Raw genomic sequence first — 16,755 nt, 5'->3', positions numbered from 1 at the left:
GTCACCACCACCTCCAAGCACCTGCCGGGAGGCTCTGTCCCACCAGGCAACTACCCTCTGTGCTCAAGTCACAGGAGGGGATTTGGGCCTTGCTCCCGGTGAATCCCACCACCTTCCTGCAAACATAAACCATGCGAAGACACAGCCCAGCCCCATGGCACACCCTTGGGGTCAGGGCCACCCGGCCCCTAGTGGCACCCAGCACCCACCACAACCTGCCTGTGCACAGGAACATGCCCAGGAAGCACCAGGGTAAGAAACAACCGCTCCCAACATGCCCGTCCATCCTTACCCTCTGCAAGGAACACTGTTAAGGGAAAGATTTCAAAGAGCTCATGCCCGTCCCTGAGCTGAGCAACGTCCCCTTCCTGACTCACAGCCCCGCCATTCGTCCCCTCCACATCTCAGACCTGCACAGCAGCAGAGGAACGATTAGTTTCAAACCCATATCAAGGTTTTACATGAGAAAAATGCCTAGGACTGGCAAAAAACAAGCAGTTAAAAATCTACTGTTCAGGCCAAAAATGCTCTGGCCATGCACCCGAGCTTCAATCAGAGGCCCTGAAAATGCACTGCAAGCACTGCTTCCACCTGAGCAATAACTCCCAAGATATTGATTTGTAATAGTCACAATTGATTTGTAAGTCACAATTAACAACTGCTTCATTCATAGCAGTAGTTGGCTATGATTAGAAATAATTTAGAAGAAATTATGCCACCATTATCTGCCACTTAGAGGACTCCTAGCAATCATTTCACCCACACGGAGCGCTTATTCCGCCTGCCACTCGCCTCCCCTGCCCGCGCTGCCAGGGGACCCCCATCTCTGTCCCAGGCAGTGGGCACAGGGGGACACAGAGACCTGCTTCCACCTTGACATCCATGGGTGCCTCCACCCAGCAGCCATTCCTCCTGTGGGTGACCCAGAGGCGGAGCCAACAGCCCGGGAAAAGGCTCAAAGAGGGGCTGTGGAGAGGGGAAAACAGTCCATGGGCCGGACTCTCCAAGCAGCAAGGGTAGACCTAGGTCCTTCTGGAAGGTTCAGGTGAGCAGGAGGAAGCACCTTGGCTCAGGATCCACTGGAACAGGGCATCAGGAAAGCACAGAGCTTTGTGGCACTCCCAGACTCCCACACACAGTTTCTTCTGGCTGCATGATGTGTTATGGAGTTATATTAATTGGTCTTTTTTGAATGAAGTGCTCTCTTCATCAGGGCTCTGCACACTGGCCCCCAGCACAGCAAGCGGATCTCCCTTTAGGCCCCATCCTGGTACCCCCAGATCCTGCTGTGCCTCTGCAGGAGAAACCAGGGTCTCCAGCTCTTCAGCTGGGATTACCCCACCACAACCCCCAGTTTAGCAGAGTGACCTGCCCACTACCTACCCACAGCAGGTCGCACTGGCATGGGCTGCTTTTAGCACCCTGTGAAAGCACTGCTGGCAGCCAAGGGACCTGACAGGGTGGCAACAGGCTCCTGGGCAAGAGCCGTAAGTGCCTCCAGGAGCCCAAGCCTCCACAGTCTGCTCTTGCCCAGGCTTCCCCTGCTTTGGTCTGGTCCCAAAGGTCCCATTGCAGGGGTGGACCCCTGTGAACTGCCCATATGGCAGTTTCTTACTGGTGGAGCAGAGGTGTCATTAGGAAAAGCTGTGTGCTGCATCCCTCATCCCAGCACGTCTTCAGTGCCCAATGCTGGCTTTACTTGGGCTTCATCCTTCCCTTCCGTGCCTCCAGCCCCTCTGCTGCAGCCCTTCTCAGAGCCTTGAAGAGCCCTTCTCTCACCCTCCCAGTGCTGTCCACTTGATCTGTCCATCCCCATCTGCTCTGGCTCACCAGCCCACAACTGACATGGGGGCTTGGCTTCCTCATGTGCAGAGCCCCAGGCTTGAGGAAGACCAGAAGTGACAGTGCTACAGAGCTCAGGGACCTGCCAGGGACACGGCGCCCAGCTCTTGCCCTGCTGAGGCTCCCACTAGCCTGGCATGGAAGCTTTGCTGTCCCACATCTTCTTCTGTTCAGCACCAGCCCACACCAATGGTAGTAATCCACAGCCCTGGCCTCTCCAGGATCCTGCTCTCACCGAGCTCTGAAGGAGCCCAGCTGTGAAAGTCCCAGACTCCTTGCCCTACACATGTGCCCTGAGAGTAGCCACGGCAGGAAGAAGGTGGGAAGATCCCACAGACCCTGGGACACCCATTCTGGTGGCCATTTCCAGAAAGTGCCCTCGAGAAGCTCTACCGAACTGGTGTTTTCTAACAAAGAAAGGTTTTGCTGAAAATTTCCCAGCTGGCTCCTGTACTAATCCTGTTTACAGTAGAAATATATTCATCCTGTGGGTTATTTACAGCCCACAAGGAGGGCCCTGCTTTGTACAGGACTCTCCAAAAACCACTTATTTTTGCAAGTCCATGACAGTGAACCAAATGATGTTGGTGCTGTTGAGTCCTGCTCAGCTATCTGCACATACTCCCAATTAAAAAGAAATCAGAGCTAAGAAATCAGAACTTCTGGCCAATCAGCCTGTTAATTAAAAGAATGAGGCATTACTGGAGGCAGTGGCATTGGGCTGTGCAGTATGAGGGAGTCCTCAGGCTCCCTGCTGCCGGCCTTTGCTGCCAGCACAGCTCCACAGCTGCAAGGGAGGGACGGGTCCTGCCGCGCCAGAGAGGGAGAAGACGGTATGCGCTCCACCATCCTCCCAAACTTGAGCCGAGGGCAGGCAGGCTGTTGGCCCCCAGGCGTGCAGGCACAGTCGCTTGCACAGATAGCCAAGGGTCAGGTTCGTATCACTCATATACCCTCTGCCCAGGCGCCAAAACAGGTATGACAGGCCCTCTGCCACGCAGTACCTTGCTGTCCTGGTGAGACACCTCCCTAAGGTCCCTCTGCCCCCCAGAACACTCAGAACAAAGGCCAGGACAAGGACAGGCCAAGACTCTTTGGTTCTCTTCTGGATCTGGGATCTCACAGGGCCTCATCCTCAAAAGGGCACCCGCCTGTCCTGTCTGCATGGCTGCAGAGCTCCTCCTGGCCTCCTGACCAGCACATCCAGCCTTCAGGACAAGGAGCTCATACACCCTGCAATGTGGTGGCCCAGCGTGGCTCTTTTGACCAAAGCTCCTGTGAGCCTAGAGCCCTGTCCACACCAGGCACAGAGACAAGGTCACATCACCACCCACCTGCTCTTCTTGGGTCTTGCTCTGGAGCCAGGCTCAGAGGCACTCTTCTTGTCTTTAGGCTCCTTGGGGGCTTTGGGTTCCCGAGGTTTCCGGGGCTTCTTGGCCACCTCCCTCTGCTTGGGCTCCTTCAGCTTCTTGGGCTCCTTAGCCTTTTTAGGCTCTTTTGGTTCTTTAGGCTCCCTCCTCCTCTTTGGTTTCACCTCCACAGCTGCTTTTCCTCCCCCTTCCTGCTCTCCCAGATCTTTTTTCTTCCGTTTCTTCTTCACGCCTGTGCCTCCGCCCCCACTGTCCTGCATCCCATTCTGGGTGCTCGTCCGCTTCTGGGAAGCCCCATCGGGCTCGTCTTCTGGGCACTGGCACTGGCCGCCGGTGGCTGTGGCCGTCACCGTCACCTGGTGGGGCACCTCGTCCTGCTCCTTGCTGCTGGCAAAGAGGTCCTTGCACTCCCAAGCATCCGACATTGGGGAGCGGCTCAGCGCTTTGAGGCTTGGCGGCTGCAGAGAGAACAGAAAGGTGGCATGTGAAGCACATGGCACATATAGAAATAGCAGGCACTCTAGGGGGAACTGCAGCCCCAGCGAGGCTCTAGTCACCTGGGTGCGAGCAACATCCCTCGATATACAGGGGACTATTGCTAATGGCCACCACACACAGATGCAGCTCAAAGGGGAGGACCCCCCTTCCCTGCCCGATGGAGGCTGACAGGTTAGGGAGGCCATTTGGTTCCCCACCAGCCCACAAAGGTCCGGAGCAGAGGCACCCAGGCCCGCTGCTGTGTTGCTGTGTCCCCAAGCACAGTCCTACCTTTGATCGCACACTCCACACCCAACTCTGCTGAGACCCAGAGCAACCCCCACACCCAGGCCACCTCCTGCCCATTGCCCAGAGTCGGGGATTGTCCCAGCAGGGCAGGGAGAGGGAATTAAGGATGCCTTGCACATCCTCCAGCAACAAGAAGCAGGCTCCCAAGTCTGCTCAGGACAGAGATCAGGGCAGAAGAGGGGGGTTAGATGGACTCCTGTCCCAGGAGCTGCTGGGTGCTGGGCTCCCTCCAGCCCAGGAGAACGGAGCTGCTCTTCCTGCTCCGGCTCTTCCTTCACTTCCTGCAAACTTTCCAGCACTGAACACTGAAAGGAATTCAGCTGCGTACCCGGCCTGCTCTGCTGGGCAGGCCCAACCAGAACACAGCATGAAAAGGCCCAGCTCTGCTCAAGCCCAGGCTTCTGAACCTTGACCTCAGCTCCTCCAGATAAGCCCAGGCCAGTGGGGCTGGCAGGGGACAGCCCAAGGAAGGGAGCTGTGAGTGACAATTTGTACTTGGGGACCAGAAACATCCCTTGCAGCAGATGCCAGAGGCAGAGAGAGCAAGGGATGCACAAAGAGCCGGGCAGAAGCATAGCTGCATGCAGCAAGGATGGGGAAAGTTAACGTTGGGCTCTGCTTCAGCTGCTCTGCCAGTCAGTTCCCATCCCCAGCGCCCTGGCACAGGTAGCGCCTGGCTCTGCTGCACACTCAGCCAGCCCACTGCACCTCTCCTCTCTGCCTGTGATCAGGGGGCCACTGGAGAGTGGCTGGGGCCATGGCCAGCACTGATCTCTCATGGTACTGCCAACAGCCCACTGCCACTGGGCACCCAGGCAGGTCTCTGCCCGCTGGCCCGGCAGCACGGGAGTCTGAGCTGCTCCTCCGGCCCCACAGCAGGCAGCAAACCCCAAAGCCTTCACAGGAGATGGCACACTTTTCATCCACAACCACCTGATTAACTCTTTTTAACGCACAGCTTGGCCATAAGCAGAGGGAAGCTCCGGCCATCCTCAGCCTGGTTCACCACAGCAGGGCTGGCAGATCAGCACCAGACCAAACCCAGCAATGCAACTGGGGCTGGAAAGCTGCTCTTGCAGACGGGTGTTTGGTGAATGTTCCCATGAGACATGGCATGGGGCTGAGGCCCTGCCAGGCCTGAGGGAAACTGTGGGGTGGCTGGTGAGTGGCCTGAGAGCAGTGTACCTGAGGGGACAGTGACAGTGCTCACCCTGGCACCCTGCACCCACAGTTGCCCCATGTCAGTGGTGCTGGTTCCTTCACAAGCCATTTCCGTGGTGATGAGGTGCCAGCGCCTCTGGCAGCCATGTCCAGGCCCCGCAGACTCCCAGCACCACCTGGCTCTTCACATACCCCAGAGCTGTGGGAGAGAATGTAAATATTTACATTCTATGGGCTGAGGACTGGAGCCCATTTGGGGTGGTCTAGGCACAGGGCACTCTGTATGCTTGGATTTCTGATTTGGATTAGATGGAAGCATTAAATGAAACAGGCTGCAAAGGGGAAAAGAACCCCAATGTCCCTGCAGCCACCCATGAATGGGGCTGCTGGTACCAGCATCCCTGCCTGCACACAGCCACCTCCAGCACTCTGCCCTGGCCCCTGCTGCTGGTCTGCACCGGTGACCTGGGATGAGGGAGAGCAACCATCCTGTCACACAGACAAGCCTTCAAAGTGCACCTAAGCAATTACAAGGAATCTATTCTGGGCCAGGAAAAAACCAGCACTACAGATGCTGCCTCTGAGCCCACAGGCTGAGCAACAGGATCAGTCCCACCCTTTGCATTCCTCAGATCTTGCAAGCTGGGGATCAGCTGGAACAATTTACTGGATCAGCTACAAAGCTCCCAGACCCCTGAGAGCCTGGATCTCCTTTTTCTGTGCGCTGAACAGCAGCCAAGTGCAGATGCCGGATGGAAAGCAAACCTTCAGCATCTTTGTAGAGCAGGAAGGTGAACTACTCCTTCCCAGCCACAGCTTGTAGCCCTGAGTCTCACAAGGGGTAGACCACCCAACAGAAAACAGGTCTGGATACTGCAACTCTGGTGCCATCCACCTGCCCTGCCAGAGATGGGTTCCTGGCTCCCCCACAGGACTGGACCAGGACTGGGCTGGGAGCGGTGCTGAGCACCTGGAGCAGCTCCATCCCCAACAGCCTGTGCTTGGGGGAGCTGAGCCACGATGGCCAGCCACAGGGACATGGGTCCCTCTTGTTGCGTGCATCAGAAATTCCCAGCAGACCAGCATGGAGTAGGGAATGGCTCATGATTTCCACTGCCGTACACCAGCCAAGTGGTCCAAAGCTCTCCCTTACCCCATATCTCTGTCTGCATCTACAGCTCCAAGCCAGGCTATGGTGCCCAGGCAGGTCCCACTCGTCATTGGCACCTCCACTGCCTGGCAGGAGCCTCAGGCCCCACCACATGAGAGAGGCTAATAAAGCCATCAGGAGAGCAGGCCTCAAACCATGACCACCTCCGTGGTGTCTGCCTTGTGCTTGCGTTGTGCTGCTGAGGCAAATCAGAAAGGGCATTTCAATGGTTGCTGATGAAGACATCCCAGCCTGGCCTGCTGCAACAGAAAGTTGAATGCTTTATAGAAACAACCACGAGCTGTCAGAAGGTTTGTGAAAATGCAATCCTTCTGCTCCTCCTGCATCACCTCTCGGCTGCCAACAGCCCCTCCACCCTCTAGGCATGCCCACTGTGGTGGGAGCACAGATGTGTCCACTGCAGCACACCCCCCAGGCAGCACTGCAGGCCCCCACATCCAGCAGTGCCAGTGCTTTGCCATGGGATACCCCATGGGCATCAGACATCCCAGCCTGCTGTGTCCAGGAGGCAGTGGTGCTATAAGTCAGCAGCGCCTGCCTCCAGCTGGAGCAGCCAGATGCTTCTGGCGCAGGCCCTGCCATGAAAGGGCCATCAAACACCAGCCTGTGGGACCGAGCAGCTCATGGCCAGGGCTTGCACAGGCAGCAGAAGCACAGCAGGGCAGGGAAACAAGGCTCCTCCATGCCGACTCTGGGCAGGTACTGCCACTCCCAGAAACCCTTCTGCACCCAAGGCTGCTTGGTTTGTTTTGAGGGTAAAAGGCTCCTTGTCAGGCTCCTACAAGTCCATGGCAAGCTCCTGCCATCCACATGCTGTGGAGTACACAGCTGCCAGCAGAGCTCGACACACTGCTGCGAGCCAGGGAATGAACTTTTCCTACTTTCCCTTAATGAGGTTCAGTTTATCCTGGCTTCTCCTCAACAGGAAAAGCCTGAGAAAGCAGTGCCAGTGTTATCTGTGCTCTTCATGGCTTCAAAGCATGCTCGCAGCTTGCCTGTGGCAGCCCAGCCAGCCCTTTGGGGGAGGCAGGAGCACACTGTCCCTGTGCAGCCAGGGCCACAGTATCAGCTGCTGCCCCTGTGCCGAGGGAACCACCACCTCTGCTCCAAACAATGAGGAGCTGAAGGGCCCGTGTCACATTGATGGCAACACAGCAGCACAGGGAGCTCTGCTGCAGTGGCAACCTCCAGGCTGAGTGGCCTGAGACATACGTCTCCACGTGACATGCTACCACGTTCAGACCCTTCACAGGGGAAAAGCACATCCAGCTTCAGAAGCCTGAACATGGCAAATCGCAGCCTCAGGATGCTGCTGCAGCAGGCAGGCAAGGTGGGCTCCCCTTTTCTGCTCCAGACCAGCCCAGGGCTGCTCTGGGCCACTGCTGTAACCCCAAATCGGGGAAGGAGAGGGGCAGGGCAGGCAGCATGCGCTGCCATCCTGGCTGCCCAGGCTGGCTGCGGCTCCAGAGCTCCAGCGGCAGGACTGTATCCAGGCCATGGGAGCTACAGCTGCATGAACCCACTCATAACCATGGGCGCCAAAGCACCCGGTGGCATTCAGTACCACAAACTGATAAGGCAAACGCCACTGATTTTCTTTAAATTGTGCTGCCCTCCTAGGTGGCTTCTAGTTCTCAAGGTGTGAGAGTACAAAGGAGGGTTTCCTTGTAACTTGCTCTGTCCCATTCACTGTTTGGCCATTCTCCATCACATCCTTCCCCTGCAGAGCTCTCTCAGCCCAGCTAAGGCACAGGTGACATGTCTCCTTCTCCTCACAGGTGGGCTGGGCCAGCTCTCAGACCATTTGTCTCATCCTCTTCTAACCCCACCAGCTTTGGGGTGGCAATAAGAAAGCATGCACTATCAGAGAGGTACCACAAAGCAGCAGGAGGGCTTCTGATCTGCTCCTTCTCCCTTTCCAAATCGCTGAACGAGCCTCTGGGACAACCTGCAGGCAGCAGCGTTTTACGGTGTCCCCCAGGAGCAGGGACAGCCCCGAGTGAAGATTCCCACATGGCTGGCTCCCCATATGCGCCACTTGGCACATCTTAAGACTTTCTTCAACTCTTCGGACTCCGTTTCCGTTTCAGCATATCAGATGATAGCAAGAATCAGCTGGCACCTTCTCCTCTGCTCCATGCCATGAAAGCAGAGACATTTTTCCTGTACTTTGCTTCCTACTCTTTAACCAGTCCCTAATTCACAGAAAGACCTCTTATCAAGACAATGCTTAACTTCTTTAAAAGCATTCAGTGAGAAACTTTCTAATCAGTGGTTTGGGAGTCCATGAGCACTGTACCAGCCCAGCCCAATCTCACTCCCGCGGTCTGGCAATCTTTAAAATCCTTGGCAGATTGCAAGGATTTTGCTTTGCAAAAGCCACACTGACTATTCACCAGTGTAGTATTTTCACAGATAAAATGTTTATTATAGTTCCTAACCATTTACACAATACCCGGTAAACATATTGGCTTTTAATTCCAACCAACCAAGCCAATTCCAATTGGCTTTTAATTGTTCAACCTCCCCTTCCATGGATGTGGCTCTGATGGGCGACGGCCCCTAACCCTATTTATTAGCAATTCCCAACATCTAATCAGGCTCCTTTACAATTCTAGAGTAAATCCCATCAAAGCCTGGTGGCTTGTGTTACTTTGCTTAAAAATGTCTTTATCAAACTTTTTAATTTAAGGGCAACTCTCCAATGCATCAGGCATCGAGGGTAGCTCTGGGTTGGGAGCCTTCCTGAACCAGCTATTCTGTCAACATCCCATTTCCAAGGACTTACTTGACACCTCAATCACTTATTCACCCCGTGAACCCTCTTAAAGGCTTTTTAGTCCTGAGATATTTGAAAAAAAAAAAATATTACTAGACTCTGTGTCTTTAGCAAGTGGTTCCTAAAAATCTTTTTAGTCCTGCTTTGTAACAGGTTTACTTTTAAATTCCCAGAATGTGTCCTTTTTATACTACAACTTTTTTTACCTAAAGAAAAACATCATTTTACTTTGAACAGCCTCTTCTACAAGTTTTCTTACATGCCCATCTAACCACGCAGGTTTGTTGTTTCCAGGGTATTTTGAAGGGGAAGGTGAAGGAAAGACAATGACTTACATGATTTGGTAAGTGATGCCCATCTCTGAACCTCTGGTACCAGACCCAAGCAGCCTCCATACGCCCAGTACACTTTTTATCCTTAGAACTGTGCCTTTGCACTGTCTCTCAACTGGCATTTTTTTTTGGTGACAATTGTAATGATTTTACATTTTCAGAATACACTTTTATGTAACATTTGTATATTTTTTTGTTCCCAGGGGAATCTTACATTTCATACAGGAAAGCAAGTCCCTCAGCAGCAGCTGGAGCACAAAGTCTTGTCCCATGCATCTAACTACTGTCAAAGAGAAGGTCAGGGGGAAAAAAAATGTTTAAACCTCCCCAGAGAGCACTTATAATTGCATGACCCCGTTAGAGGGCGAAGCCAAGGTTAGGGTGGGCCTTAATGGTATGTTTCCCTAACTTAAAATTGTTTCATTTCATTTATAGTCCAAATTAGTCTCAACTTCTCAGTCTTTATTCAGGACTTAAGGGAAAACACCACCAGGAGATGTGACGTAAAGCGGCTCCTGCCCCTGGTCCTCAGAAGGGCTCGTTCCCCACTGCTGAGCCTGCAAGATGCACCAGCCACCCTGGCCCACAAGGGTCACGCAGCACCCCTGACTCCCTCCAAGCCCTCCGGCAAAGAGTGGAGCTGGGGTCACAGGAACCTGAACGAACAGTTTAAAAAGTCAACTTGGCATGTGTGCAGGGAGCTTAGGAAGGAGCAGTGGAGTTCAGCAGCATTTTCCTGCCCAGGGCATGCACCAGCCCAGGGCCAGCAGGACTGAGCCGGGTCCAAAACCCTTGTTCTCACCCTGCCTGCCCCAGGTACCCGCAAAGGGAACAGCAGAGAAGAGGAGGGAGAGGGAACAACAACTGCAAAGAGAAGATGGGGAGGGGAAGAGGGAGGAGACTGGGGCCAGGATGACATTATGGGATGAGAGTCCTAAGGAGCAAGTGAGAATGGAGAACAGCAGGCAGCTTTGGGTGAAGACAAGAGAAAATTGGGGCCAAGCACCTAAAAGAGGTACAGCAGAAGAGGTCAGGCTTGGCTGGCTGGGGTGGAAGATCCTGAACCTTGTGCTCAGCCAGGAGGGAACCATCATATACCCAGAGCCACACTCCCTCCACAGCCTGAGACCACATCACCTTCGCTGCCTCTGGTGCTCCCGGGCTCCCATCCCGTGGCTGGGCAGCTCAGCATCACCTTTTGCCCCGTAGCGGTGGTGCTGACTCTACAGCTTACACACTTGCCATGCGATAGCTGGAATAGTGGGAGCAGAGAGAGGCTCCCTGGACCCAGGCAGCAGAAATGACAGGCCATCCCTGCTGGGAGGTGTGCTGGGGATGAAGTGGACGTTGCACTGGCACTGCTGGGTGTCAGAGCCTCCTCGCCTACCAGCATCACTCCGCATCCAAACCCTGCAGCACCACATGAGTTTGGGGGTGGGATGGGGAAAGGAGAACAGCCTGATGTCCACCCCGCTGCCCATCCTGCGCCTTGGGGCCCTGCCCTGAGCCCTGCAGGCTTTCCCCCCCAAGAGCACAGCGTTCCCAGCAGGGCAAAGCTCTAACACAGCCTCAGGGTCTGAATGGCAGCTCCATCCTGCGAGGAGGCTGTGGCTGAGCCCTTCTCATAGTCATTGCCAAGAGCAAAGCTGGCTCCCCTGTCTACCAGGCTTAGACGACACCCACACAACACACTCTTGCCAGGCAGCACAACCAGAGCCAGCAGTAGTAGCCATGCCACATGCCATCTTGCAAAAAAATGCCAGCACCATTCAACTCCCATTTGCTGGAGGCTGGGCCAGGCCTTCCCGCAGCCCCCCAGGAGAAGCAGGACACCTCCACAGAAGCCCATCGAGGGCACAGCTTAAACCCTGCAGAGATCTGTCCTGTATGTGGAGTGTCCACGGGGACCCTGACTGCAGGGGCCACCAAAGGTTTCCATACTCTTTAGACAGAGGCCAATGTCTGGGGGCTGCCCAGCACCCCAGTTGCTCAGATCCCCCCCATGGCACTGACCAAAGCCACCAGCCGGGCTGCTGCCATGCCAGAGCCCAAGATGGGCACCATCACACAGCTCTGCCTCCCGAGATGGTCACGCTGGCAGCCACCAGCCCAGTCTATCTGCGCAGCCAGCTGCAGAGCCTCATGGTGGGAGTGGCAAAGGCAGCTTCTTCCATACCCAGCATTTTAGCAGGCTGTTGAGCCACCCTCTCCAGCAGCTGCAATCCCCACTGGTGGCACGAACAGCATGGGCTCTTGGATTCTTGTCACTGCGTGTCCACACCCCTCGCTTCCAGCTCTTAATGTAATGCAGCAGAAGCTAAAAATACACAAGTGCCACCCTCTGTCATGTCTCTGAGCAGGCTCTGCCGTCAACATGGGATGTGCGTGACAGAGGTGGGGCCTGGCTCTGTTCCCAAGACACTCCACCAAGATGCAGCCCTCAACAGCTACAGCCAGAAAGATCCGTCCCGTGACTGAGCATGGCAGCAGGCACCATGTCCCTACTGCCCTGGCACAGGGCACGGCAGGGGCAGAGGGCAACACTACTGCCCTGGGCTGGCCAGGCTGTCCTCCCCGCTTAGTCTTCTCTCACGCGATGGGGAGCATGGAAAGAGGAGGGCCTGAGCAGCAGCAGCAGGGTGAGGAGCCCTTGGGGGAGGACCAGGATCAGCACTCCTGGTTGTGGGTGGAGGCGCAGGGCACTCTGGCAGCTCAAGCGCTTCCCTGCCCTTCATCCTCACCAGAGCAGGTGCCCACAAGCTGCTCAGCAGAGCAAAGCTCCTGCATGCACCCAGCACCAAGGGTCATTGCACCTTACAGTCTCATCACAATAAAAAAAGCCCAAGATGGGCCAGGAGCTCCCAGACACAGCCTGGGACAGAGCCACAAGTGCCCGCAAGCTGGGGAGCCCCATTCCCCTGCACTGGCTCCAACTGCTGCCAGGACTTTGCTCCAGCCTCAGGGAGCTCTAGCAACAGCCCTCAGCAGTGCTTCCAGTACCTGAGACATCAAAGCTCATGTTTCACTTAAAACAGACCCATAAAATTCAGGAAAAACCTTCATTTTATGCAGTGAATGCTTGAAGTAAAAGCAAGCAGAGCTCCCACAGATACTTCTGGGGCCTACACACCCTGATGCGTCCCAGCTGCGAGGGGACAGCAGCCATGTGGTGCCACAGCCCCGGGCTGTTCCCTGCTGCCTCCCCAGGCCACCGGCCGCCCACTGCTGGGTATGGGGACATTCCCACCGCCTCCAAGCCCAGGCTGAAAAGTCACAAAAGTCCTCCAGAAGAAGGCAGGAGCTAAGAGGCCACAGGACTTCCCATCCTCTCCCTCTCCAAGAGGCAAGCAATGCTGCTCTGCTCTTACAGTCTGTGCAGGCCGGGAGCATTTCCATGACTGTAGAATAAGATTTAAAGGCACTGTGGGACAACGGCATTTATAATATTTCTCAGGTTATTCAGCAAGTCAGACCTTGGCAGAAATAAGCAGAAGACCCTTTAGTGCCCAGGGAGGAGCAGGACACAGACAGGAAGCCCAGGGAATGATGGTGCTGCTGAAGCCCTGAAGGAAAATCCATTGCTTGTCATTGCTCCCTGGGGTAGGTGGCACCCCTGTACCACCTCCGCAAGCAGACATGGCACCCTGGCACGAAGTCTCGTAAGTCACGAGGGAAGTGACAGGTTTCATGAGTTAGTCACAGCTCGGTGACAAATCCACTAGATTTTCATGCATTACTAAGGAAGAAGAGTCACGCAAACATAGACCCTCCCTGTGTTAACAACGGCCCCTCATCTGGTGCACCAGTTGGCAGTGCCCTGCACACCAAGCCATCCCAATTTGTGGAGAAAGGGTGGCACTGCTGCAAGGGGCACCAAAGGGGGCACAGAGAGGAGCTCCTCCCAGGACAGCCTGCTGTGAGACCCCAGGTCCCCAGCCCAGACTTCGTAATCCACTGGTGGTGGACATGGGCAGGACAAGACTCAGGGTAGCCACAGACTTGCGAATGGAGAGAGGACATCCATAACCCATTCCCAAAAGAAGCTGAGAGCTCTCCTGCCATCCCTTACCAATATGAAGTGTGCCAGCATTTTGCTAGCCTTTGTACCCATGGGACTGAACCTACATGATGACCAAGATGGAGCTTCTTCAGGTGAGAGGCTGGCAGGGATACAAGTACAGAGATGCACGGCCCTTGAGAGCCCTAGGAACAACACAAGCATCTCACCTTCTCCAGAGAGACTGCTCAATGGACTTTTGAAGGCAACAGCCCTCCTTGGTACCACGAGGAGTCTGTGCTTAGGTGTCCAGGGGGACGTGGAATGGCACCCCTTGCTAGTTTTGCCTCTTATGCTGCCCAGCAGGTGCTGCAGAGCGTAGCAGGGAGCAGCCGCCCCCTCCACCACATCAGTCAGGAACCCAGAGTAACCCCAGGAGCCCTGCTTGGCCAGGCTTTCTTACAAACACTGAACTCACAGCAGCATTTCTGACTGCTGCCCAGACCCTTCTGGGGATATCCCAGCACAGCCCTTACAGAGCTGATGACCCCAGGAAGGCTGCAGCCTGCTTTGTGACATGCTGAAGGATTGTCCTTTGCTGCTGCCAGTTCAGAGAGCTCAGGACATGAGCAGCTTGACTCCTACCCCTCCTTGGTCAGACTGGCATGCCTTTATCTCCCTCCCAGACTTTATCTGCAGGGGCAGTTACACAAAACACTTTGGCAGCTGAGCCCTTTAAAAATCTCTGAATGCTGTGCTTAAATTAAGCACATTTTTGCTGTGCTTAAAACCCACGTCATTTCAGCAATCCCATTTCCAGAGAAGCCAAACCTACTATATTAGTCCAACGGAGTGGTGGGAATTTCTTACCTGGGCTTTGCTACCAGAGCAGAGAGATCACTCACCCATGCCCCAAAGCACCCTGCTCTCCTCCCGGCCATCCCCCTGCCACAGCAGCAGTGACCCAGCACTGCTGGGTGCTGACACACAAGCCCTGCCATGCTCCCCTCCTCACCTTCAGGCTAGCTCTGCTTCTTCACAGCAACTTTAGGACACACTGATAAACTCACTACTTCCTACAGTATTGGTGCTCTGTACACACACCTTCCTATATCCACAGTGTTTGGCTTGCTGCAAACTCCTAACAGCACACTCACCTCTTCCAAACCCTTCCCTCCCTTCCTCCTCCCCATTAACCTGCCATGACGGTGTGATCTGCTGCTGCCCTGAACAACACGAAGATGCTGCTTCAGAGCTGGCTAGAAATGGCACGAGCTCCAACAGATTTATCCCTTAGCTCAGTGTTCAATTTAATAGTTTCCCATTAAAAGCATAACAGACACAAATCAGCTCAGGGTGGACCGGTTTGTTTTATACTTCCAGCCATATTTCACTCCGACAGGCAGGGCGAGTCTCCATGCATGTAACAGGTCCTTTGCCTTATCAGAGTGCTGATGGTCAGGTTCTTCCCCTGCACATGGTTAATACAAAGGCCACTGGCTCATAAATCTCCTCTGGTAGCAGCAGGTAGGTATGATCCGATGCAGCAATTCAGAAATGGCAGCTTGGTGGGATGGGATTATTTCTGAGCAAGGGAAGATTCCCTGGTTAAGCTCTCACAGCCCCACAGCCGTGATCTTCCCAACCTCCCTGCTGGTGTTAGTCCTGGAGCATCACGTTATTAGCAGTAATCACAGCAAACATGCAGTTTTGTAATACGTATGTGATGAGATTCAAACAAGAACCAATGCTAGGGACTTTGAGGGAAAGGAAGGGTTTCTCCTCCACAAGAACACAACCAAATCAAGAGCATTTCCATGACTGAAGATAAATCCCACCTTGTTCAATAGCCCACATCAGACTCAACCACTCTAGGCTGCAGCTCAGGTCAAATTTCAACTTGCTGAGCTGCAGCCCTGCCCAGAAAGGCAAGGCTTCTCCCTTTCCCCCCTCCCCGCCATCAGCTGTAACAATTCACACACAGGACATGGTCCCCAGACCTTGCCAGCTGAGTTGGGAGAAGGAAAGAGGGTCACAAACCTGCTTTTCTTTTTTCTGTATTTTCATTATCATCAAATCTGGGTTGAATGTTATTTCTGCAAGACACAACACACAAAAAAATTCACAATAAAGAGACTGTTCACCAGTCTTAATCATTTGTTATCCTGAGGTACGCCATCCTTCCACATCACCCCTCCGAGGCCGAGCCAACCCCAGTGTCGCTCAGAGCAGCAAAGCTGCAAGAGTAAAATGCTCTCAGGGACAAGCTTTGGGACATCTGCTCTGCTGAGCCACTGCAAGGAGCCCGTCCACACAAATTCTCTCAGCTCGGTGCTACCTGAAGCCTGCCGGGCAAGACCAACCTGGCAGTCGCAGTCCCAGCATGAAGTGACACGCTCAGGTCTAGCAGAGACGCTGTCTACCCCTTAGAGCCCCAAACCCACCCCAGGCACCAGAGAGACATGTTAGGTGCTGCCAACCCCGCAGCAGCAGAGGGAAGCAGTAAACAAACCAGCCTCTGCCAAGCAGCAACAACAGCTTAAGAGACCTGGAGAGGATGCAGAAGCTTGAAGCTGGCTGCGAGCCCTACTACCAAGGAAGAGCTGCTCAGGAGACCAGGACAGGGCAGGCATGGAAGGGGAAGAGCCATGCTGGCAGACACCATCTCCCCTGCCGGCTGCAGCAGCCCTTGAGGTGGGTACTGCGTGAGCGGCACCCACCTTGGACCCACAGGAGGAGAGGGGGCTGCAGGCAGAGGTCACTCCCAAGCAACCCCGCCACACCAGGCCTAGCCAGAGGGGCTTGCAGTTCCAAGTCCAGCTGTTAGCAGCACCTCAGTGCCAGAGGCAGAACTGCCTGTGCGACCAGGTCCCCATGATGTCCCCCACCAGAGGAGGGGACCAACTGGCGATGCAGCACCCCAACAGCAGTCTGGGGCAAAGACCATTCCCCTGAACCCCCTGGACCACAGCTCAGCACCCTGCACCCAGTGGCTGTGGTCAGGCTCAGCCAGCGGCACCTTTTAGCTGGCCTCTCCCTGATGGCCACAGCTCCCTGCAGGCACTGCCTGAGCAGAGACCCAACACCCAGTACACCTTCCATGGCTGCCATGCACCCTTAGGACAGGGCTAGCTGACGAGGAGACATGGACCTGCCCAGGCTCCATTTCTCTGGGGATGGGGCATAGGCTGGACACTGCCAGACATGGGAGAAAACCAGGCTCATCATTTCCCTCCTGCTGGTGCTGTGTTGGTAAAAAGGCCAGGAGCAGCCCCGCCACAGGTGGGGTCAGCATCAGAAACGGCACCAATCCCGGG

The 16,755-nt window shown here is 54.9% G+C and overlaps 1 protein-coding gene across 1 annotated transcript in view; it reads right to left on the bottom strand.

Annotated features, from left to right (window-relative positions):
• CHD6 (chromodomain helicase DNA binding protein 6) overlaps nucleotides 1-15,577 on the bottom strand; it is a 53,729-nt gene extending 38,152 nt beyond the window's left edge. The window contains exons 1-2 of the mRNA XM_074157611.1: nucleotides 15,479-15,577; nucleotides 3,177-3,670 (exon numbers count right to left, since the gene is read on the bottom strand). Of these exons, the coding sequence (XP_074013712.1) occupies nucleotides 3,177-3,670; nucleotides 15,479-15,511 (527 nt within the window). The 5' untranslated portion in view covers nucleotides 15,512-15,577. The remainder of the gene's footprint in view (nucleotides 1-3,176; nucleotides 3,671-15,478) is intronic.
• Nucleotides 15,578-16,755: the final 1,178 nt, after the last annotated feature.

The sequence above is a fragment of the Numenius arquata genome, chromosome 12, assembly GCF_964106895.1.
Source record: "Numenius arquata chromosome 12, bNumArq3.hap1.1, whole genome shotgun sequence".
NCBI classification, from domain to species: domain Eukaryota; kingdom Metazoa; phylum Chordata; class Aves; order Charadriiformes; family Scolopacidae; genus Numenius; species Numenius arquata.
The sequence above is the reverse complement of the archived record's forward strand: the minus strand, read 5'-3'. Positions and strand labels throughout refer to the sequence as shown.